This window comes from Lucilia sericata, unplaced genomic scaffold (assembly GCF_015586225.1).
Source record: "Lucilia sericata isolate MDLA Ls3-8-SP2 unplaced genomic scaffold, ASM1558622v1 Contig001305F_arrow, whole genome shotgun sequence".
Classification (NCBI taxonomy): domain Eukaryota; kingdom Metazoa; phylum Arthropoda; class Insecta; order Diptera; family Calliphoridae; genus Lucilia; species Lucilia sericata.
The window spans coordinates 95,001-120,000 of record NW_023995252.1 but is presented as its reverse complement, the minus strand read 5'-3'; the positions used below and the strand labels follow the sequence as shown (position 1 = coordinate 120,000).

Here is a 25,000-nt window from a genome sequence, read left to right as displayed (position 1 = left end):
ATAGATAGATAGATAGATAGATAGATAGATAGATGGATAGATAGATAGATAAATAGATAGATTAGATAAGATAGATAGATAGATAGATAGATAGATAGATAGATAGATAGATAGATAGATAGATAGATAGATAGATAGATAGATAATAGATAGATAGATAGATAGATAGATAGATAGATAGATAGATAGATAGATAGATAGATAGATAGATAGATAGATAGATAGATAGATAGATAGATAGATAGATAGATAGATAGATAGATAGATAGATAGATAGATAGATAGATAGATAGATAGATAGATAGATAGATAGATAGATAGATAGATAGATAGATAGATAGATAGATAGATAGATAGATAGATAGATAGATAGATAGATAGATAGATAGATAGATAGATAGATAGATAGATAGATAGATAGATAGATAGGTTATAAACAGTCTTCTTAGAAATTGTATTAGAATTCAATATAAATTCCTTTCCTACTATTTTATCATTATCCTATTTTACCTTTTTTCAATCGTTTCAGGTCATCCAGTTGATCGACACTTACATACACCGATGCCGGCAAATGCTGCTTTAAACGTATTCACATTCCTTACCCGCCAATGGATAATCGAATTGCACAGTATATATAAGATGTCTATAGATTACAAATTCATCAAAAACACTTCAGATATTCATCCAATAAGAATTCTTCCTTTACTTACCGATGAAACCCGGCTTCGGTTAACTCCACATCTACAATGGGAGTTTGTATTACATCGTTTTCATTGTGTTGTCGCGTAGACACAATTGTTAAAAGAAAACAAAAAGCTACAGAAATCCTTTTCATTTTAATTTAATTTTTCTACATTTAAGTTAATTACACAAAAATGTAAATAATATTCTATGGTAAACAGAATGACTTTTTTTTGTAAACAAAAAAGTTTTTTATTTTTCAAACATGTGTGCTGACAGCTGTTACCATTGTTGTCAAGAGGAAGCAAAAAAAAAACGCTGAAATAAACAAATACCGAAGTTTTATTGTAATAAAATATTCGGCAGTAAGTCGAATTTTTATAAGAAATTTATTCGGTTGAATATTAGTTTGCTTTATTTAAATAAAACAATTGAGGTACACTACGTACACTTTGATGTGGAAAATCATTAATATATCAAATTTTCTATTAAACAACACTGTTATACCGAAAATTTTTCTTGATGTTTTAAAAAAGCTTAATACCTATATAGTAAAAAGTTTTACAATAAATTAGACAGACATACACAGTTTTTTCTGTAGAAAGAAATTGAAAAAATATTACTTAAAAACTGCTATACACAATTTTACTAAAAAAACTGCAATACAAATTTTTTTCTAAAGGAAAACTGTTATACACAACTTTTTAAGGAAAAAACTTTTATACATGATTTTACCAAAGAAAAACTGTTATACTCAATTTTTTCCAAAGAAAATAACTGTTAGCAGTTGTACATAATTTTACCAAAAAAAAACTGTTAATAACTGTAATCTAAATAAAAACAGTTAAGACACAACTTCTTCCGAAGAAAATAACTGTTAACAGTTATACACAATTTTTCGAAAGAAAAAAACTGTTATACACAAATTTTTTCAGAGGAAAAACATGTCTAAACAACATTTTCTGTAAAAAATACTGATCATAGCCTTATGAATACACAAAATATATTGGATGCGGGATTCACTTCCAGAACGATTTTCTTACTTGTTCAATGAAAAAAAATGTATACATATTAAAAAAAAAATATTCAATTTTAAGTTTCAATAGCCATTTGTTTTATTTTAAGATTTGTATATTTTGTTGCTCTTATATTCCAGTTTTCCAAAATTAATTTAAATAAATAAAATACGCTCATATTACCTATCTCAAATGCATTCGCCTATATATTTCTGAACCTTCTCGTGCCAATCTATCCGCCATTTCATTTCCCTTTATACCTTTATGTGCTTTGACATAATTCTTAAAAAAAATGGAATCGTTTATTTTATTGCAAAAAACTAATTAAAATCGACAACTAAAATTTACCCATTTTATTAGAATCTTATCATCTTCCAATAATGAATCCAATTCCAGAAAGTCTGTCAAGTTTTTAACAGGATCACCATTTTTTAAACGCCAATCCTTTGCTTTCCATCCTTTTATCCACAGTGTAATGGAATTAATGAGAAATTGGGAGTCAGTGCTTAGGCATAGTTTGGTTATACCCAAACGTTTGGCAGTTTTAATGGCATAAATTGCTGCTTGAATTTCGCCAACATTATTAGTAACGCGACCATTTACGGGTTTGCCAGCATTTCTGAAAAAAGTAAAATTCAGAGTTTGTTGCAACTTTATAATTGGGGTTTAAGAACTTCATTAATAATACTTCAACAAGGGCATTGAAAATGTACACTTTTTAAAAAACTAAATATTAATATCACAAATTTCTTACAGAACATGATTATCACCAAAATATACACCATAGCCAGCACAAGCATTCTTTTGTCCATTATTAAAACACGAACCATCTGTATAGACAATAACGTAGCCCTCCGAATCTAGAAGAAATTCCATATTGCCAATATGTTTTATAGCAACCGGTTCCCATATAACAGATTCATGTCTAGGTATTTTACTTGAAGAACTGCCAGTAAAATTATCAGCTTTACGTTTGCGATTATCTGAAGTATCGGCTAGTCCTTCAACTTCAGCTAAAGCATTTAACTATATAATAATTATAAAGTTAAGTTAAATATGTTAATATAAATATTTTTAATTTTCTTTTACCAAATCTTCATCTGTTAATTCACAATCATCACCATCACAAGGTGGCCAATATTCGTTTGGATCCTCTTCTTTCTTAGGTCTATTCTTTTTTCTATCAACTTTGTATAATACGTCAATACCTTCGGCATGATAAGCCCCAATGAATTCTTCCGCTTCTGAACGAGTTGGAAATTTCTTATATCTGGATCCTCTATAACCTTTTATTTGTTCTTCACATTCGGGCCTGCGAAATGGAGAATTTAAGTTAATATAAATCTTATTTACATATCGTCACCTAAAACGCAAACGGCACTAACTAACAAAAGAATTTAAAGAGACTTTTTTGATTATGAAATAATGCATGACCTTATGAAAGTGACAACCTAATGAAAGTGACAGAAGGATCGAGCCAGCAATTTATCACTATTACAGGACGATATCTGATAGATTACGGGGCAAAACTTATCTCTCTGTTGGAATGAATTTTTAAATCCTCTGTCATTAAACTTTCTTGATCTATTACTGACTATTTTCTTTCTTCTATCATATTTTTAGTTTCTTATTTGTACTTCTTATTTGTAATTCACAATGGACTATAACGGTATCCGGTATCCGGTATCCTACCTAACCTACTTACTTTTGATAGCCTTCGGTGTTTACCGATAATAAAATTTAATAGATAATTTACCAAAGGACTAACTGATATGAAATTTGATGATTAAAAATTTGATGAACAAATTTATTATTGGTATAGCGCCATTCCATTCAACCAAGTTCGAAATATTTTCGATGCTAGGATCGAATTGGATCAGCTAGCTTTACGTAAACATAAAGACAGACAAATATTGTTAAATCGACCCAGAAAGTGAGTTTAGTATACACACTTTAAAATGGGTGTAACAAACATCAGTACAAACGCATAATACCTTGCCAACTACAGTGGTGTAGGGGATAATAGTGTTCTCAAATTTGCAGGGGTAATGTACACTTAAATAACACGATAACTTTCAACGGATTTCAGTCTTTTTTATTGTTTTGATATTTAACATTTCTTAAATATTTTAAGACATATGTATATACATTTAGTAGTCTTGATTAGCTTACATTTTCTTTGACGAGCCGGTTTACCACATAAAAACAAACAAAATTCCCAACTTACCAAGTATTGTAAATGCCAATTTTACGACCCTTTGCAACAGCATAAAAAGACATTATTCGACTTATTTGAAAATTATTGAATGCAATTTTTAATAATTGCATTTAATGAAAAACTATTTATTTTTTTCTAGAGAAACACAATTTGTATACGGATAAACGGAGAAACTACGAAATTGGATATGAAGAGAAAAGGCAAAAAACAGCTGTTCAATAATTTTTGCATAAAGTGTTGGAAAAAGTAGTATTAACTAAATAAAGTACTATGTATTTAAACTTAAATAAAATTTTAAATAAATAAAACAAAAATATTATTTATTAAATAACAGTTTAAACATTTTCTTTAATTTTTTAACTTAGTTTTTATTATTTTTTTTATTTCTTTTAAAAGATTATATACTAAAAGCTTTGAAGCCCAATTTTTACAACTCTGTTAGTTAGTGTCAAAACGGGTGGAAAGAAAAATTTAACAACAAAAATTCAGTTGAGAAAAAATTTTTAGTGGAAATTTTCTTCATATATTTGCAGCTGTCGTTTGTGTTTTAATTAAACGTTAATATATTCTATTTGTGTTTAAATATTCATAACTAAAATATTCAATAGCAAATTTGATGGTAAAAGAACAAAAGAACAAAAACATCAAACACCTATAAATGTAAATGAAAATAAAAGTGCAGTGCAAAAAACAAATTGCTTAAAAGAAAAAACAAAATACAAAAAATCAAAAGCAGTCAGTCTGCCAAAAACGAAACGAGTTTTTTCCTTGTATATTTTGTTGTTGTTTTCTTTATTATTTCTGTGTGTGATTTTCTTGTCTTCTTCAGTTTTCTTCTTATTTGCGGTATCGCTATCAAAAATCAGTCGCCGCGACTCTAGAAGTTTGTGCGTTTGTGATTGATATTGGAATTATTTAGTTTTTTTTTTGTTATTAAAAAAATAAAAGTATTTAATACTCTCGTTTTTTTATTTACACACTCATATGCAAATTTATCAAAATAATTAATTATTCATGGGAGTTGTGTGTTTCGTGTTTATTATTGTAAACTTGTGATGATAAAATTATGTAAATTTGTTAATTTTCAAAAACAGTTTATACGACATCGCAGTATAGTAAAAAAATAAATAAACGTAACAAAATTATAAATAAAATCCTTTAAAAATATTTTAAAAAAGTGAAGTGTATTTAAATTATACTATTGTCGATTTGCTGTTGCATTGCAATTGCTGCTGTGGCTTGTATGTGGCTGCTCACTCCTAAATATTCTCAGACGGACAATTGCCACCCTAAAGTTGTTTTATTATTTAATATCCTTTTCGTGATTGTTTTGCTGCTGCTCGTGTTGTTTGTAGGGCAATGAATTTAAAGGGTCTCCATAATCATAATAATACTCCAAGCAGTTTTGATGATTGGATTTCTGTGCGGTTAAATAGGTGAGTTTTGTGTTGTTGGTTAGTTGTAAATAAATGTTTCCATGCAGTCAACGGTAGCTGTAGTGAGTAATAGATACTATGATTGAATTATTAATACTATTGTACGTTCATTCGACTAGAGATTGTAGGAAATATATGGAGCAGCAGAGTATTGTTTACAATTGAGGTTTATTTTTCCTATACATACTTTCTTATATTTTATTCAATTGCCTATCAATAGTTGGTAACGTTTCAACAACTATGTAGATATTTGATTGATTTTAATTAAACTACTATTTATTTGAGGTGTTTCCCTCTTTAATTACACAGTCCAACAAAACTTGAAAAAAAGTCGAAACCCAGAGTATTCTTTTCTAGAGGACTGAGCAGTGCTGATAGATATGACGTTTGTAATTCATACTTAAAAAGATGTATAACGGTGTATATTCCGGATTCTTTTACGATTCTAAGATAATCTAGACAAATCCATCCGTCTGTGTGTTGAAATCACGATAGGGTCTAAACAAACTAACGTATCTTTCACAATTACTCTTTATTGATTGTTAGGTATTGGTTTTTTAAACCGATTCCGTACCATATCATACATACATTAAAAAATCATCGATATTGGGTAATGAATATAATTCTTCAATATTATTTTACAATACATTCCTTTTATTTATGCATTTAAGCTTAATGTGAAAAAATACTTAGTCCAAATGACGAAATCGCTGTTTTAATTGTGTTTATAGCTTTTCTTGACTTACAAAATATTTTAAATGATTAAAAAATCCATTACTCACAACTTAATTATAACTTTTATTAAACAATATAAGGCTATTAAAGTGTAAATAATATAAAAATTGTTTTTTTCTTTGGGGAGAAACGTAATAAGTAAAATAAACGTTTAAAGGGAGCATTTGACTAAATACAAGATTTTTATCATTTGATGTTAATTATAACCAAATAGATAGTGTTCATTACAGTTCAGTTAAGGGGTAAAGCATGTAGGTATTTAAATTTTTTTTGTAGAATTACATATTTATCGCTTTGATGTTATAGAAGATATAATGTATAAACTTACCCATAATAGCTATATGAGCTCATTCTTCACATAAAAATATTGTCAGACTTGAACTTATAGTGCTATTAATTTGTACTTTTCTGTACAAATTTTTTAATGCTATTTAAAATGTATCTTGAAGAAAATATGATTTTTTGTATATTCAAATGTTAATTATTCTTAATTAGCACACTTAAGAGCCAAGGGGAAAATATTTTTTTATGTTTATTTTTGAAATGGTTAAATATTGAAATACTTTTATAGAAAAGTGTTAAAAACTAAATACAAATGATTCGAAAAATTTTAATATTCCCGACTTAAAGGTAATATTTTTAATGAGGTTTTTCATAAGATAAAAAAGCATATTTATTCTTCTTTCAAGTGGCAATCTCATCTATTAAATTATGTATGCAAATTAAAATCAACTTTAACCATTAAAAATTTTAATAAAAAGATATAGAATACCATATTTTACAGAACTTATTGTAAATTGTTGATTTTTTTGTAATGTAGCCATAATTAATCAATTGAAATAAAATAAATAAATGTCATTATTCGTCACAATTTAAGCAATAATAAGTAATAAATAAGTCATGTAGTATTTGTTATCTTAATAATAATATAATAGATATTTTAAAATTTAACCGAGAAAGTAAAATTGTCTGGAAAGAATATATAACCTCTAGTTATAGTTCAGTTCTAGTTCAGTTCTAGTTCAGTTCTAGTTCAGTTCTAATTCAGTTCTAGTTCAGTTCTAGTTCAGTTCTAGTTCAGTTCTAGTTCAGTTCTAGTTCAGTTCTAGTTCAGTTCTAGTTCAGTTCTAGTTCAGTTCTAGTTCAGTTCTAGTTCAGTTCTAGTTCAGTTCTAGTTCAGTTCTAGTTCAGTTCTAGTTCAGTTCTAGTTCAGTTCTAGTTCAGTTCTAGTTCAGTTCTAGTTCAGTTCTAGTTCAGTTCTAGTTCAGTTCTAGTTCAGTTCTAGTTCAGTTCTAGTTCAGTTCTAGTTCAGTTCTAGTTCAGTTCTAGTTCAGTTCTAGTTCAGTTCTAGTTCAGTTCTAGTTCAGTTCTAGTTCAGTTCTAGTTCAGTTCTAGTTCAGTTCTAGTTCAGTTCTAGTTCAGTTCTAGTTCAGTTCTAGTTCAGTTCTAGTTCAGTTCTAGTTCAGTTCTAGTTCAGTTCTAGTTCAGTTCTAGTTCAGTTCTAGTTCAGTTCTAGTTCAGTTCTAGTTCTAGTCAGTTCTAGTTCAGTTCTAGTTCAGTTCTAGTTCAGTTCTAGTTCAGTTCTAGTTCAGTTCTAGTTCAGTTCTAGTTCAGTTCTAGTTCAGATCTAGTTCAGTTCTAGTTTAGTTGTCGGTGCGTATAAATAGAAAACAATTTCTATGTTGTTCTGTACAAATTATTTTGCACGTACGTACTCAAAATTTTCCCAAATGAAAAGAAAGAAATAAGGTCTTATTGTACTCAATATTTATTTCTTGTCTGGACACTCAACGGGACTTACGTTGCCATTTTGTATTAATAACCTGTGTGATTTGCACAAGTTATTCAAATTTAACACGTTTATCAAGGCATTTATACTGTTCACCACATATCAATTATAAGTACACTAGATTAACTCCAATAAATAAAATTTTGTGATGCAATAATAAAAGTAACACAATATTAGTTCAAAAACGTTTATATGTACAAGTATAATGTATGTTAGATAAATAATAATACAAATGCACTATAAAAATGTAATTTATTTGTTTAAACTATGAATACGATGATGATATGGAAACTTAAAACTGTTTACATACATAATACTAACAAATAATAAAAGCTAGTTTATTTATTTATTTTTTTCTTTTACTTTTAGACTTTTAACGACAGTTACTGATAAGCCACCTCTTGCGCCCATCATGAAAACTTTTCTGATTAACAACAGTTTACAAAATGCAGTAGAAAATAATATGCAACTTCAACATTGAACGTAAATACGCTAAAAATAAAAACAACAACAAACTTGAACTAGTGAACGAACGACACAAAAATATTATTAAACAATAAAAAAAAAATATAAATAAAAAAATTCAACACAAAAATCCACTCTACTTAAGAAATAATGCCAAGTGTAAATGTAAACAAAATTTGACAACAACAAAAATAAATAATAACAACAACAAACACATTTTGTTGATATGCCAATGACTAGATAAATTAATGCAAAACAAAAAACAAAAAATTATTTACACTCATAAACAAAAACAACAAAGAAAATCAAATATTTTAAATATTTATTCAAATACACACAACATACCAAATACTAGCAAATAAAGTATTTATTTCTATACAAAAAAAAAAACGCAAAAATTTCAAATAAAATTTGTTCTAAAAGAAATCAATTCATTGTGGAGGGTTTAAAGGAATACGCCAAACAAAAGCCCACAAAGCCACTACAACAACAGCAAAAACAACATAAGCAGCAGCGTTGGTCTATAACATCTACACCAACAATTGCAAGATCATCATCAACATCAACATCAACAGCAGCATCAGCCATTACAACGACACCGCTAACAACGTCAACTTATTCACGTCGAATACGTAAATATTACAAAAGTATCATAGCAATGCGAACAAAACATTTCATTGTAATACTGTGTTGTGTGGTTGCAACCACTCTGCTCTTTATAGTACTGGGCACAGCGGGTGAACCCAATGATTCATTAAAAAGTATTGTCTCACAGACACATCAACAATTGAATAAGTTACAGGTAAGTGTTAAATAGGTCGAATATCTTCTATTTTAGAATTAATAAGTAATTGACATTGTCATTGTGTTTGTAACATATCGAAATATTGATCCTAGTGTGATAAAGTTATATAGAGTATTATTTTAAGTACTGGGAGTGCCTAGATCTAAACGAAATTTAATAAAAAATATCGGATTCAAAGAAAAAAGTTGTATTATTTATGTATCTAGGAACAGTTTTTCTCAGAGACCCAAAACATCAATGTAATTTCTTTAAAACAAAAGAGAGGATAGAAGGAAAATAACCAGAAATTAGATAATTAAAGAAGAAAAAAATATAATTTTCCTAGACATATCTGTATGGGACACTATATTCTAAGACACTTGATCTACTGTTTGTGGTACTTTTAGGAATTTGGTTGCCATTTGAGCAGTTTAATCCACAGAGCTTTGAATATCTTGCCTACTATGCCAGGATTACTTGCAAAAGACGCGGATTTTTCGAAGATCAGTTGGTAGTAGTGGCAAATAGGATGATTTACCCCTTTTTCCTGCTGCCAAGTTCCCCATCTAATCTTGCCACTTAAAAACGTTGTAATTGACATTTAAAATCTTTGATTACTGCCACATAAATTGTCAATTTAGACCCGCTGCGGGTCCTAATTATGTTTGCGGTATTTCAGTACGCTAGAATCTTTGAAAGATTTGGGAATGTTTGGGAATCTAAAAGACAATATGACATTCAACTAAATAAACTCCAGCTCCTGTGCCGAATTTCTTCTTGCACCTAAAAAAACTGCACACAATTCCCAATTGGAAACTGTATTGGTGGTGTTACCATGAAATCTAGACTCGTAAACATATGCTTAGTTAGATTAGCCTTTCAACAATTATCTTATTGTTCTGCTCTCCACTCCTACCTTTATGTTTCGTTTCCACGAACTAAAGCACTTATTAGCAAGGACGTATCATATACTATCACTGTATGAAAACAGCTAGTTATAATCAGGGTCTCTATTGGGAATCGAAGCCACAAATGACAGATTGACGGACCCCTTTAACAATATATTTATATTGTTACTGTTTCTCTTATGATATTGACCTCCAAGGCGTGAATGGTTGCAATTTATCAACATAAAATCAATACGACTTCACGTGTCACTACATGATATAAACGAGAGGTATCAAATCTCATGGCTTAGAGGCCAATTAACAAGTTCATTTCTTGAAATCTAGTTATAATAATTCGATAGTTGCGGTCGCCATATAACTTGAAACGTCATTCTGATGAATGTCATTCACATTTCATCCAAAAATTATTGATCATCGTCAATTTTGACTGTTTGATTGTTGCCTTGACGAGCGGTTAGTCATTTGTTAGCGTTGTTCAAGCGTTAGTCTATTCATGACGATTTGCAGGCTATACTGATCATAAATGTCAAAAAGATAACGTAGTATGACGGATCTTTTGACAGTTAACCCATTAGAATGCACTATCGGGTCTAAAAACACAATTTTTCCAAAGTTTTAATTTTCCCACATTTTTAAGACATTTTTACTTTTAAAAGACCCTTTCAGCTCTCTATCATTACAGCTAAAATACTGTTAACCAAATAGCTCTAAATAACTTTTTAATGTTTCGAAACGATTTCTTACCATAATCCACCGAAATTACAATCACCTTTTAAATGTGATCACTGTAATAGCACGGCATTGTTACCGTTTCCAAAATAATTAAAATTGGACTAATCTTTCTGTATGTTATAGTAAAATGAATACATATTACCGGTTCCACGAGATAAGATGTTATAGGTAAATATATGTACGTAACAACAGATACGTATGGTTTTATTTTAATAGATAAGAATAAATTTTGTCATATTATGAAATTTAAATAGAGAAAACATCTTTAATTGCGACAACTATTGCACGATATACTGTTTAATGTGATAGCAATTGTTATTAATTAACTTAAAAACGTTCAAATTTATCACAAACTTGAATAATAAATCAGATTTTTATTTTCCAATTAATATGCACTGGGCAATTCCCATATGACCATTTTAATAAAATTGTTTTATTACAAACAATAATTAATCGCTCATATCAAATAATTTTAAATAAAATAAAATTACTTTGTGGTTTCCTTATACAGTCGATGTTTATATAAGTTTATTTAAAAGTAAAAAATAATCATTAAATCTATATAAAACAAGTAAGAAATTATAGTCGGGCGTGGCCGACCATATGATACCCTACACCAGTTATGAATATTAAATGTGATTTATTTTTCATAATAAAGCATTTATCTTCAATATTCCCTTGTTCCGATACATTTAAGCAATTTATGGATGAAAAACTAATTTTCTGAAAGAGGCTTTATATGGGGGCTAGGGGCAAATATGGACCAAGCCCGATAAAATTTTGTGAATATATTTATATTGACATAATATTTTATTGTGCTGAATTTCATCGCGATATTTGTGTTTATAAGCTAATTTGGGACATTCAAGTAATTTTCTGAAGGGGACTTTGTATGGGAGCTAGGGTCAAATGTGGCCCGATCTTTATGAAATTTGGCAGGGTCATTAAGACTTCTATAAAACTTAGTTGTGCCGTATTTTATCGATATATCTGTATATTTAACATAATTATGAGCTCAGAAGCCCTTTTCGGGGGGTTCTGTTGTATGGGGGCTAGGTGAAATAATGGACCGATTTTAACTATTTTCAATAGGCTTCGTCCTTAGGTGCCAAAAACGTGCGTGCCAAATTTCATCCAATTATCTTGAAAATTGCGACCTGTACCTTGCGCACAAGGTTTTCATGGACAGCCAGTCAGACGGACGGACGGACGGACATAGCTTAATCGACTCAGAAAACGATTCTAAGCCGATTGGTATACTTTAAGGTGGGTCTAGGACGAATATTTTTGTATGTTACAAACATCAGCACAAATCCAATATACCCTCCCCACTAAATTGGTGTAGGGTATAAATATACAGTAAACTGTACTACATTTTTAATTTACTTTCCTAATTAATAATTTGCATTATGATAAACTACGAAAAAATGAACATTAAATTTAAATTAACTTATTTATTAAACACAAACATATTAGAGGCAAAATGTTTGCTTAATGTAGTTGTGATTCATTTAATTTAAAATATTTTCTATAGAAAATTTTATCTTTAAAAAAATAAACAAAAAATTAATAAAACAACAGAAAAATATTTTATTTGTTTACCTTGAAATATAAATATTTTTATTAAAATTAACTAGCCGTAACTGTAATTATTTTGATACTCTCAAAAACAAATGCTCAGACATTTGTAATTAAGTTTTTTTTATACATTTAGATTACACTATTTTACAATTACTAAAATGTTTAAGTGTAATTTTAACAAGATCATTAATGACGTAAAGTAAGATAAAAACCATTTTGTCTAGTAAAATTTTAAATTGCTGTTAACTTTTTTTATTTTTTTGCAAGTTAAAGATAGAATATTAATTATTTATGACAATATTAGCAATTTATAGATTTTAAATAACTTTGCTGAGAATTCTTATTCTTGTTGGGTGACCAGATCTAGAAATGTGTATACTGTTATAAATCCTTTTCTGCAAGTTTAAAAAGTTATCTCCGAGCAGTTTGGTATCCATATGATGCTAAGCTTACCGCTAGAAGACAGTTGTAATTCGAGTCTGAGTTATCGCTATAAACTTTGTACGGAAGATCAGACTTGCGTGATGCATTACTGTGAATAACTTTCTTGTCATACATTATCTGTATCAGCCTCGTGCTGTCGTTTTACTTCGTTCATAGGGACTACTAAAACTCAACTATTCTGGAGGAGAACATATAATACTTGACACTTTTATAGCCTGTTAAAACCAATAAAACTATTCAATTTTATTTGTGGAGTAACATTTAAAATTCAATCTTTACTTGGTTAAAGGTTTCCATCTTACTATATGAAGATGTAGGTCTACTTGGAGGATTTCCTTCAAGCCAACGTGGGAAACCGTGGCGTTTTGTCAGGAATAAGGTTTTCTTACAGTCCACTACGGTCTTAAGTATTAATCTAGTTCATGTTGGTCATATATTAGGAATGGGAAGTTCTATGCGGAACCAAAAGGTTTGAGCATATTGTTACATCGCGATCTCAGTTGTGTCAGAGCAACGCAACTTGTTTTCCTACGGCAGGTTTTTCTTTATTTCTGCTATAGTCAGTGGGCGACCTCCAAGATTAAAATTCATAGCGTATACTGAGACCGGGGAATTGATGAGGTCTTTATGAGAGCCATTCAAAGCTGCTGTATACGAATTACGATTCAAGGGTTCTTCATCTAACATCTAACTCTGTGATTTTAAAGTTGGGATGATTCTTCCGGTAACATCCCAGGAGGATGTTCCTTGACTGGGAGGACTTTCATTTTCTCGTGCACTGATACTTGTATATAACCCGTTACATCATTTTGGCAGCTTTGAATATTTCTCCACTGGGTATCACCAAAGAATATTTATTACAAGAATATCTCGACGTGCGGGTTGTTATAATTTACACGTATTCTTGAAAATGTATCTTGAATGAGACGCACATTCTATGTATTAAATATTCATTGGTATCACACAGTGAAGGGGACCAAACTTAAAGGCCAACAAGGTTTTTTGTCCGTACCCCAAATGCTGCCGGATAACTCTTTAAATACTTTGTTTATACTTCGCAATGTGTGCGTAAATGCATTTTGTCAAAGATGACAAAATTTTTAAGTGGTTCTTAGTCGGTATTTGGACTCCAAAAACGTCTACATTTAGGTTTGTCTCCATCGTCTAGGTGGTGAAAAGTGTTCCTGAAGTCTTTACTAGCAATTTAATAAGATTGTCAGCTTAGTCATAGTTTTCTTTTTCAACCACAGAGTGAACCAGATGCGGTTCACTATCATCCCTTTGTGTCTTGCAAAGAACTCGTCAGTAGCAACTTTTGTATATTGTTCCCCCGGTCCATGTAAAAGCACTTTGCTTGAATACTTGATCTTTCCATTCTCTGAACATCGAAAGCTACAGAGCTTCCGAGATGCCAAATCATAATTTTCGTTTACAACCACGCAAATGAGATGGTCTTTGTGTATTCGGCAACAGCAGCTAGAGACGTAATCGTTAGAATGAAATACGAATTTATTAAATAGGCCAAAGACAAGTTCTTACTCACAGAAAACACATACGGATAAGTTTGGTATGAACAGAAACAAACCCTGAACATACCCAGACAATGATGGAAAATTTAATGGTGTCACTTGTATAAGATACATCACATTCGTTTACAATGACACAAATGAAAAGGTCTCTGTGGATTCGACAACAGTACCTAGAGATGTAATCGGTAGACCAAAATACGAATCTATCAAATAAGCCAAAGATAAGTTCTTACTCACAGAAAACACATTGTGGTAAGTCTGGTATGAACAGAGTAAACCCTGAACATAACCTGACAAGGAAGGGAAATTCAATGGTGTCTCTTGTATAAGATACCTTACATCCATCACCGTTCAACCCAGCATACTTCTCATTTATCTGACAAATTCTTTCATTATTTAGTCCGAAGTTCTGCCCTGATTTGGGTTGTCTGGACTGACCCCAGATCAAATTATTCCAAGGAAAAGCCAAGGATACATTTGACACTACCTGTTTATACTCCAGATAGAAGTTACATCTGCAGTTTCTTATGAATCCGCAATTTTAAATTTTTCACTGAGATTAAATGTCAGAATACAAAATATTTGGTCACCTTACTCGAGAATTTGTTTACAATTCGTCGAGATGTGTAAGAAATCCATACAACCTTTATAATTTTATAAAATTGTTTATCGTACATTTCAATTATAGCAATTGTTTACTTGGATTTTTTTAATCACTTTATTTTTTATTGCCTCTAGATAGTTAAAAGGGTTTACATTTAAAAACCGTAATTAAATTATCTAATAAAAAACATTGTTAATTTTGTCATATGTGCATGAACTGTGTATGTAGATGTCAATCTAAAGTAGTTTCTGGGGAAGCATTTACAACTAAAATGTATTAAAAGTAATGCGATTTTGTAAGGCTTAATTTTAATTGTCTTACTTTCTATTTGAGGAAATCAGCTGACAAAAGTTAAGTGAATTATTTTTTAATTATTTTTTTAATAATATGTAATGCGTTTGTTTCTTGTTTTAATTTTTTATAATATTTCAAATGCTTTTTACAAGTTTTTTAAGAATATTTTATTTTAAAGTTATTGTACAAGACAAGAAGTATAATTCGGTTTTCAATGTAGATGCTCATACACTTTGTATCCAAGTTTAGAGCCATCCATCCGTGTAACATCAGATTTCCGCAGGAGGACTAAGACTACATTTCGAGCATATGGTTTTCATACATAGCGCTCAATATCGATATGCTTTAGTGTTTTATAGTCTGTGTGGTATTTTATTTATGTGTCCCGTCAAGGACTACGCCTAGGTTACTGATATCGTCCAGTCCATGAACATATATATATATAAGTCTTAGTAAAATCCAGCCGAATGCTGTATTTAGGGTTTTCTTGACACTTTTGTATAAATAATTTGAATCCTTGCCCATACGACTTCGCCTGCGAAACAGACTGTTTTAAATCATTCATTGGTTAATGTCCTTAAGGGTCTGTTAATCATGATTACCCAAATGAATCAATACTAATTTCACATCTACAATAGCGTCAGTAAAATTGACTACTGTTCTTACACTCTCCTTCCTGGCAAGAGCTTCACAGTGTTGATAATGACTGACTCATTTCATTAAGTAAATGGATCGATCTATATCTACACTGAATGACCCAAGTCAGCAAAGCGTACGGGAGATGGATTCTATATTCCCATGTTTAATAAAAGGGTAAGATTTCAGGTTGATATCTCAGCCATAAAAAGAGAGGCAAAGTGGATGAGCTAATATAGGATATTCAATTGGCTGCCATGAAATCTCTTACTGTCGGGCGTCTCCTGACGAGATGGCGAAGCTTCCGAATCTAGAACTACGGTACATGCGAATGTTCCTGGGAATAATAATACGATACATGCGAATGTTCCTGGGAAAAATATTGGATGATGCTAACACAATTGTTGGTGTTCCACTTTTCTGCTGTAAATCAATAATTCAGCAGGAAATTCTCGGGATTTCTCAAATCAGATGGTCATTCCTGACCACTTGCTCAACGTCTATTCAGACCTGGCCTATCTATGATGGTAGCAGATCTCATAGTTTGTTGGGACTTTTAAGAGTAGCCATACTGTTAGGACACTAAAAAAAGGTGTGCAGAAGACTGAATCTATAGAACTTGCCATGATGAGGACGAGGAGGAGAACATTTCCTTTAACATTGTCTCACCCTCTCGGCTATCAGAACTGCTACTTTGGATAGTCCGACATTGAACGACACAGTGGATCTCTCCATGACTGGTGTGACATGTATTGTCCTATGGTTGTGTAGAGGCGCCATACCCTTCACTGTATCACAACGAGACCGGCACAGCCTCAACAGCCTAACCTAAGAGTGTAGGGAATATACCATCCAGCCTTGCCGTCTTCTAACTCTTTATTGCACAATACAGGTTGTAACTATTCTCAATCTCTCTCATATCCTCCCTTCTCTACGTATCGCTTTCTCCTTGTTTATACGAACTGGAAAGCGAGAGTTCATTTGGAGTTAATGTTTTCCTACATATCCTCTCGTTCACATTTGGCTTATTCATTCCAAGACTGTTCCTTAGTAAGGTCCCGAACATTGTCCAAATATTCTTTAACTTTTATGGAATTTAACGGTGGCCGAAGTATTTTGGACCATTTGTACCGATGATCTAAAAAGGAGTGCTCTTCCGATATTCTTTAATACTAGACTTTGTCAATAAGAACCTTTAATAATAGTTATAGAACATTTTATATTTTAAATCTATTAAATAACACTTTATTTTTATTCAATTTCTCTTTCAGGAAAACTTACGTGTTTCAGAACAAAAGAAACTAGAAATAGATCCAAAATACTTAACAATTTTGGGTTTTACCTCATCCACATCCTCCTCATCACTGTCTTCATCATCGTCGTTATCACATCCGACAAAAAATTCCGAATCTCAGTACTATAAATATGAAACAAATCCAAACGCGCAAAAGACTTCAGAAACCAGAGATGGTCAGGGCTATATAGTAGAAATTCAACATTTACCTCTTGAACAGGAAACAGATAACAGCAACAATAATGCTGCTGATAAATTCCATTCGAAAACGGCTCATGTACATACAACACCATTCTTTAATGGCACAAAAGCAAATTTCACTATTGTCACTTATGTTCAGGAGGGTCAAGCTCCCTCAGCCATATTACTTTCACAGAATATCGCTTCTAAATTTCCAAACGAATACTTACTCATCTACGACTTAGGTCTATCGGAGGACGACTTAAGAGCCCTTAGTGCTTATTGCAATAACTCCAGATGCACAGTGATATCATATGATTTATCAGTGTTTCCCTCATACGTTGCCGATCAACGTATGCATGCATATCGTCCAATTGTGATAAAAGATGCATTAATGCGTTCAAAATCTATACTTTTTGCTGAAAACTATATGCGTATACGTGGTTCTAGTCGTGATCTCTCCGATCTACAAACAAAGGTAGCCGAAACGGGTGTTCTGGGATGGAATACACCGACTGCGGTATCAACGCGTACACATCCGAAAATGTTTGATTATTTTCAAACGGATGCGGATGATTTTTTCTTTTTAAGAATGGTCGACTTGGATACGGTGCTGTTTGTTGATACCGTATTCGTAACGGAGAAAATCTTATTGCCATGGATAAAATGTGCCCTAACGTTGGAATGTATAGATCCTATAGGTAAGTCATTAAAATATTAAGTTACATATCATGATTGCGCTAAACTAAAATGTCCGAGTTTGACAATATACTGCAGATTTACTTTTAATATACCTTTGATATACCTTAAAAAATTACCTCCAATTTCTAAAGGACTAAGGAATTTTTGTTAAAATATTTCAACAGGAGTCATTAGTAAAATTAAAGTGAAATACATATGTAGTTTGAAATTCATTTACTATATTCTTCAAACATTTTTCCATGGTTATTTGATACTAATGGACAAAGTCATTATTTATTTACCTCGATGATCAAATATCTTTGGCGCATTTTCTATACTTTTACGAAATTACATAAAAACCATTTTATTGATTTGTTATCGTCATAAACTCTATTACCGTAGTGCTCTCTATTACCATGAGCTCTATCCTATCAGACATCAATCTATTATTGTTGCATAAGAAATTATTGTTTTGTTTTTATAGAAATTTTCCTTTATTTTTTTATTTTCAATACTATTTTGTTTATACTCAGACTGTTTGGCTTTAATAAATAAATTAAATGCGTTGTATGTGCAAGTAAAAACTATTAAAGTTTTCTCATTTATGTAAATTGAGGACTTGCTGTTATTTTTAGATCCATTTCAAGACAACACATTTCAATTGCCTTCCATTATTGTTTATTTCGCGTTAGTTTTATTGAAAATATCTTTTTTTATTCAATCAGCACTTAAACTTTAAGCTTAACATTTTAATAGCTATTAAGAGGAATCAAAAGTTGTCAGATTTAGCAATAATAACATGTTGTGATCGCAAGTTGTTGATAGTGCACCATGCAACTCTCTATCGAACGCCCTGGATATATCCAGAGCCATCACATACTTTCGTCAAAATGATGAATACAATTACATCATCTATTATATAGGACGGCTAATAAAACTTCTAGAGCCATCACTTACATTCGCTATAATGGTGTATGGAATAACATACACCATCTATCCGATAGGAAGGCTAATAAATCGTCCTTAGAACTTAAACTACGAAAGCTAAAATTGTTGGACTCTAAATATTTGATAAGATGAAAATTTTTCATACTTCTATGACTTTGGAAAGGTTTAGCTTTATTAATCGGCTTAGTAAGATCGTTCTTGAAAGGTGTCGGAATTGAAGAACTAGCATATCCTTTACACTTTTAACGAACGACCTAAAGGATTAAATGGCCCTAAAAGCACGAATGTGCGAATATCTCACCTTAATATCTCACTCTTATTGCAAACCGGTGGAAAAAGAGGTGCTACCAATACCTCTAGTCCGCCGGGACTATAAAATGTTGATTACCAAATGTATCCTTGGTCTTTCCTTTGAATAATTTTACCTAGGGACGAACCAGAAAACAATATAATACCACGATACCACGAGAACCGATAGCCTACAGGACAGAGTTTCGGACTTTGTGTTGTCCAGGTTATTGATGAGGCTCCATGGGGGTGCAGGTGGTGGCTGTGTTTTAAACCCAAATTCGCGGGAAGAAAATATTGGTTTAAAGACTTTTTTGCGGTGAACTCTATAATTCTGGATAAGTTCGGTGCTGTTGCCGATACTACAGATAACCCATAGAGTAGCGACTGTGGAACTAAGCGTTGGAAATGAGATGGTGTCAAGTGTATATGATACGGGTGTCGAATGAATAAGAAGTGTTCTGGGTTGAACGGTGATTGATGTAAGATATCTTATACCATTGAATTTTCTTTCCTTGTCCGGGTAACTTCAGGGTTTACTATGTTTATACCAGATTTGCCACAGTGTGTTTTCTGTGAGTAAGAACAAGTCCTCGTCTTTTTGTATGGATACATATATATTTCGGTCAACCATTACTTCTTTAGGTGCTGTTGCCGAATCAGCAGAAGCCATCCTATCTATGAGGTTGTAAACTTAAGTGATGTGTTTGCATCTCGGAAGTTAAGCAATAGGGCAGCAATGGTCAGAGAATAGATAGCTCTAGTACTTGAGCAAAGTGCTTATACATGGACCGGCAGAGCCATGTACAAAAATTGCAACCGCTTATCAGCTCACCCTGTGGTTGTAAAAGTACTACCGTGAAATAAGGCCAATACGACAGGTGTTTACGTAAATCACTTCGTCTTCTTGTTGCTTGACCGAAGTTGCATGATCTTAGGATGTAAACAGTCTTTAAACAGGTGACCCCCAAAACCTTGGGTTTACACTAAGAATTTGAGTGCTATTGATTACAATTCCAAGATTAAAGTTTATTTACTTCACTCCCTCGACAATCGCTAACAGATATTTTTGATGGCTAGAGCATTGAGAAACTTGGTTCTACTTCCCTATTGGTGCGTAATTGAAGTGGTGATGAACTGAGGTAGTAAACAGGTGATATTCGAAATCCTTGAGTGATCCACAATAGGAATTTAGGTTTTAGGTTCACTCCCTCGACAATCGCTAACAGATATTGTTGCTGGCTAGAGAGTTGAGAAACTTGTTTCTACTTCCCTATTGGTGCGTAATTGAAGTGGTGATGAACTGAGGTAGTAAACAGGTGATATTCGAAATCCTTGAGTGATCCACAATAGGAATTTGAGCTTCAACTCGTAATCGATGCCAAGATTAAATTTCACTTATTTCATCCATGTAGTAAAGAGTATTGCACAAAACTTCGATGGTGGCAATAACAGTAGGAAGTAGTGAATTTCTTCATAATGACGCAGTCATAAGCATATTCCTTACTTCCACTTCTTGAAGTGATAAGGGAGTTTAGCGAGGTAGAAGTGAAACGGTAGGACTTCGCGCTCCTCCTTTTTCAATCTACGAGATTTTGAACATTTGTATTTAAACTGTATGGCTGACTTACAACATAGATTCTTATGTGTTACGACCCGGCTATTGAGACACACATTCTATGTATTAAATATTCTTTGCTTACATTCAGATGGTGCTCAAAAATAGACTCAAAAGCAATAGATTAAAACCCAATGAATTAGAATACGCTGTAGAATATTTATTTTCATTACATTTAAAATTATTTTACTTAGAGATATTTAAAATCTAACAACTCAATACAACTTCGATGTCATAGTTTTAAAAGCATTCCTACAAAACGATATTGTACTGTCCAAAAAGAAACATCTGAATAACAGCCAACCCAATTTCGACTGATCAGCAAATAAATTTACCGCTCCAAAAACATGTTCATTCGCAGCCAATTGATAATTATGTAGCGGTGATGTTAGCATCAATTGAGTATCGAATATAATATAAATAGATATGGTGAAACTTAATGTACTCGTACTATAGAATGTCGAATAATGAAAAATGAATAGATTTGCTAAAATAAATGCTAAATAAACTATTAATACAATTATAAAAGCTCGAAAATTAGTCAATTTAAACTTAGACTGCAGGCTGTAAAGAATAATGGCAAATAACTGGACTATTAATATAATCGGTTGAAAGAGGACCTGTGTAAGGCAAATAAAAAATGTCGTTCAATAAGGAATATATGGATGCAATTTTGAAGTAATAATATTGGTTTCTTAAGGTTAATAAAATAATCATTTACCTACCGTTAAACTATTCATTGAATTTGCAAAAATTCCCATTAGAATTGCACACAGTATGGTTACAAAGATAAACGATAGATAGGCATTTGCTAAAGGTCGTCGAAAATTTCGAAAACGATACAGTAACGCAGATATAATAAAATTTATTATCCACATTATTGTAGATACATTGAGTGAAATAATTGGTACATTTAGTGAAATAATTGGTACATTTCGTAGAAATATAAACATGACGGGTAAATAAACAAAATTTTGAAGCTGCAATGAAAGAAATTATAAAGAAAAAACAATTAAAATAAATAATAGACAATGAAAAAAATGTGTAGGTATTGTTAAATTAAATTATGTGTGTGGGGGCTAAAGGTTGTATATCATATACATACATACATACATATACATATGTATGTAGTATATAATTGCTAGACAAGTTATTTAAATAACTTTTTATATAGTTCTTTTTATTTAGATTATTTAAAAATACAGGGGTTTTCAACAAAATCTTATTTTTTCAACAGGGGTATTCATCTTTGGTGTAACTACCCAGCCCTAGAAACGATTTGCTACCAAACGTCACATTTCTCTGATCTATCTGATCTGTCAGACGTTCAACTAGAATTCTAGAATTCCTAAATTTGTCGAATTGCGTGTGACTTTAGTTTACTCTATCATTCTAACAATGAGAATGTTCATTTAATTTCTGTTTACTGCTGTCTTCTTAATTAACTTCTTATAGACTATCTCCTTAATGCTTCTCCTCCACCTTTTTCTCTCTTTCTCTCTCTCTCTCTCTTACTATTCTTTACAGCCAATACAAAGGTACCCATAGGACCCAAGTAAAGCTTAACTCCTGGCAGTATGCAGTCTGTGAAACCTAACCTCATTAAATAAAATTTTGCTTAGAAATTGCTTTAAAATATTAGAGAAATCGCAATGAATATAAGCGATCTGTAAAAGTAAGGTTACAATATTCGAATTCAACACAACCGATAGATGATAAAATATGAACGGTGATTATGAATATCACCGACATACATATGTATGTATGGGTTCAACTGCATACATTCATAAAATTCAGTTAATCAGGGGATTATATTTTTGTGGGAATATGTTGAAGATATAGTCTATACAGTTCCAATAAAATCGGTTAGATCCAAAGAATCGACGTCTGTTTGCGGAATGTCATAGAATACTCTACTCTTTTCATATTTGTTTTTATACCCTTCACCTTTATGAGAGTAGTCATTCCATTTGTAATTTCCGCTATATAATTGTCAGACCCTATAAAGAATATGTATTCTCGATCCTTATAGATAGCAGAGTCCATATGTGCCATATCCGTCTGTCTGTTGAAATTAATTTTCTGAAGATGCCAGATATCTTCAGGATCAAAATCTTTAATAATTCTATCAGATATGCTTTCGAGAAATTTCCTATTTAAAATCAGCAAAATCCGTCCATAAATAACGGAGATATGAGCAAAAATACGAGACAACCTCTGAAAATTTCATCAAAAAAATTATATTTTTTGCATGCTTTGTTAAGAAAGCAACAACATCATTGCTTATTGGGAAAAACGTACGTTTGGATGTGTGTAGATTTCATTGCTTTGTGTATTTTTTGTGTTTTGTTCGTTTAAAAAATAGGTTCTTTTTGAAAGACCCTTTACTACAAATGAGCTTATGCATTTAATATTGTACGCATGCATCATTCATATTTCCTGATAATTTATTAAATTTAAATAAAAAATGTGATAAATAATAACACAGTGCCAAAGCGATAACACAATCGGTATAAGAAACACATTTAAATTTCGGAAAACATGGCTGTGTTAGAATCAAATATCAATTAGTAATTAAAATAGGGATTATTTTGTTTATTCTCTAAATACAAAATTAATTTAAAAAATTAATTATAATGAACTAAACTTTATTAATTTTGTTTTATTGCGGCCTTACTAGAAATAACAAGTATTCTAATTAATGAGGGAACATAATTCCTTTCATATGTGGCTGTTTCAAATTTTAGGTTAAGATATCTCTAAATTATTTTAATGTTATATAGAAATACAGAGAAGTCGATACCATTCTTCTAAGAGGTAAGATCTGTAGTTTTTTTGAACTCGTGAATGTACGGTTGTTAGTATATGGTAACTATCAAAGGATATAGTTATAAGATCATATTTTATGGAAGAAGAACGTTCGCATGCAGATTAATTATATTTATAGTCTGAATTTCTCGAAAGTTTGGTTTATTTGCGAACATGTTGCGAATAACTCTAGCGTTTTCAAGATAAGATATTTGTAATAATTACAGCCTGTAGGTCACTATATAACCTCAATATTCGTGGCAATATAGGAATTTTTATCGGCATCCAGGGGGCACTTCTTTAACTAAGCTATTACACTACACCATTTCGAAATAGGCGCAATATATCGAGGTTTTTGGCAGTAATAACTAGATACTAGCTGATTGACAGATATGCAACCTTCAACGGTTGTATGACATGCTTAAAGAGGAAACCATGCACTGCCCTAGCTTTCAAGAGGAATAGATTTCTTGGCCAATTATATAATGTATAAACCTTCAGACTCAACGACCTATTGAAATACCTTACAGGATGTAATACCACATTAATATACACTACTACGATACAACAACAGTGTCACTATTGACTTCATTGACTAAGGAAGTAAGGGTGGAACTCAACATCTCAGTCGAAGGCTAATGTATCCTTACGGTTCAGAACCAGAAAATGTTAGTGGTGGTTTTCGACAGACTCATTGACTTTTCACCTATATCAACCTTAGAGTAAAATCCAGAAATAAAGACCTAAAAGCACTCCATGGATAAGGAGACAATAACCGAGATATACATAGCAATTGGTCGATCTCTCCTTTATGCTGCCCCTATATGGACCCCTTATCTCAGTGACACAGTATTGCCAGTATTGCAAACGTGCCAAAATAATGCACTCCGAATCGCAACCGGATGTGTCAAGATGACAAACGTGGATCACCTACATACATGAGGAAACCAGGATGCTGTCTGTCAAGCAACATAATGTATTGCTGGTTAACAATTGCTGGTGGCCTGCCATCAGCCGTCGCATTCCAACCATCAAATTTTGATGGAAGATATATTAGAGGCATGGAATTACTCCATGTCTCGGTTAGAGACATCCAGGACGTCATCTCATCTGACGTCGACACCAAACGGCGGTCATAGAAGCCATTAAGGGCTCCAGGTGCAATAAAGTCTTAAATCAACATCTACCCGCGATTTCGAGTAGTGAGGGGCAATTACCCAGCAAACTCGTTATACACTCGCACGGTTAAGATCCGGTTAACTGATGCCCTGCCTATCTCCAAAGCCCTCATGACACAGTGCATCTTTTTAACTGTACCCATAAGCCCTCAA

General features: G+C 31.8%; 3 protein-coding genes across 5 annotated transcripts in view; 1 reads left to right on the top strand and 2 right to left on the bottom strand.

Annotated features, from left to right (window-relative positions):
- The window catches only part of LOC119610900 (phosphatidylinositol-glycan biosynthesis class X protein), a 2,451-nt gene extending 1,515 nt beyond the window's left edge, over nucleotides 1–936 (bottom strand). Inside the window, 3 exon segments of the mRNA XM_037966312.1 lie at nucleotides 514–585; nucleotides 588–643; nucleotides 711–936. Coding sequence (XP_037822240.1) covers nucleotides 514–585; nucleotides 588–643; nucleotides 711–835 — 253 coding nt within the window. The 5' untranslated portion in view covers nucleotides 836–936.
- Nucleotides 937–1,771: 835 nt separating this feature from the next.
- LOC119610899 (ribonuclease H1) lies at nucleotides 1,772–4,111 on the bottom strand. Its single transcript, XM_037966311.1, has 5 exons — nucleotides 3,925–4,111; nucleotides 2,787–3,009; nucleotides 2,452–2,723; nucleotides 2,046–2,316; nucleotides 1,772–1,979 (listed from the first exon to the last, which is right to left on the bottom strand). Exons 1-5 carry the CDS (start codon nucleotides 4,023–4,025, stop codon nucleotides 1,881–1,883), a joined length of 966 nt encoding a protein of 321 aa, XP_037822239.1. The 5' UTR covers nucleotides 4,026–4,111; the 3' UTR covers nucleotides 1,772–1,880.
- Nucleotides 4,112–4,370: 259 nt separating this feature from the next.
- Nucleotides 4,371–25,000, top strand: part of LOC119610896 — a 42,436-nt gene continuing 21,806 nt past the window's right edge. Inside the window, exons 1-4 of one of the 3 annotated variants that reach the window (XM_037966306.1) lie at nucleotides 4,371–4,575; nucleotides 5,010–5,351; nucleotides 8,245–9,142; nucleotides 17,124–18,027. In XM_037966306.1, coding sequence (XP_037822234.1) covers nucleotides 8,999–9,142; nucleotides 17,124–18,027 — 1,048 coding nt within the window. In that variant the 5' untranslated portion in view covers nucleotides 4,371–4,575; nucleotides 5,010–5,351; nucleotides 8,245–8,998. Of the gene's footprint in view, nucleotides 5,352–8,244; nucleotides 9,143–17,123; nucleotides 18,028–25,000 lie in introns of all 3 variants that reach the window. The other 2 variants (XM_037966307.1, XM_037966305.1) reach the window with 2 other exon arrangements.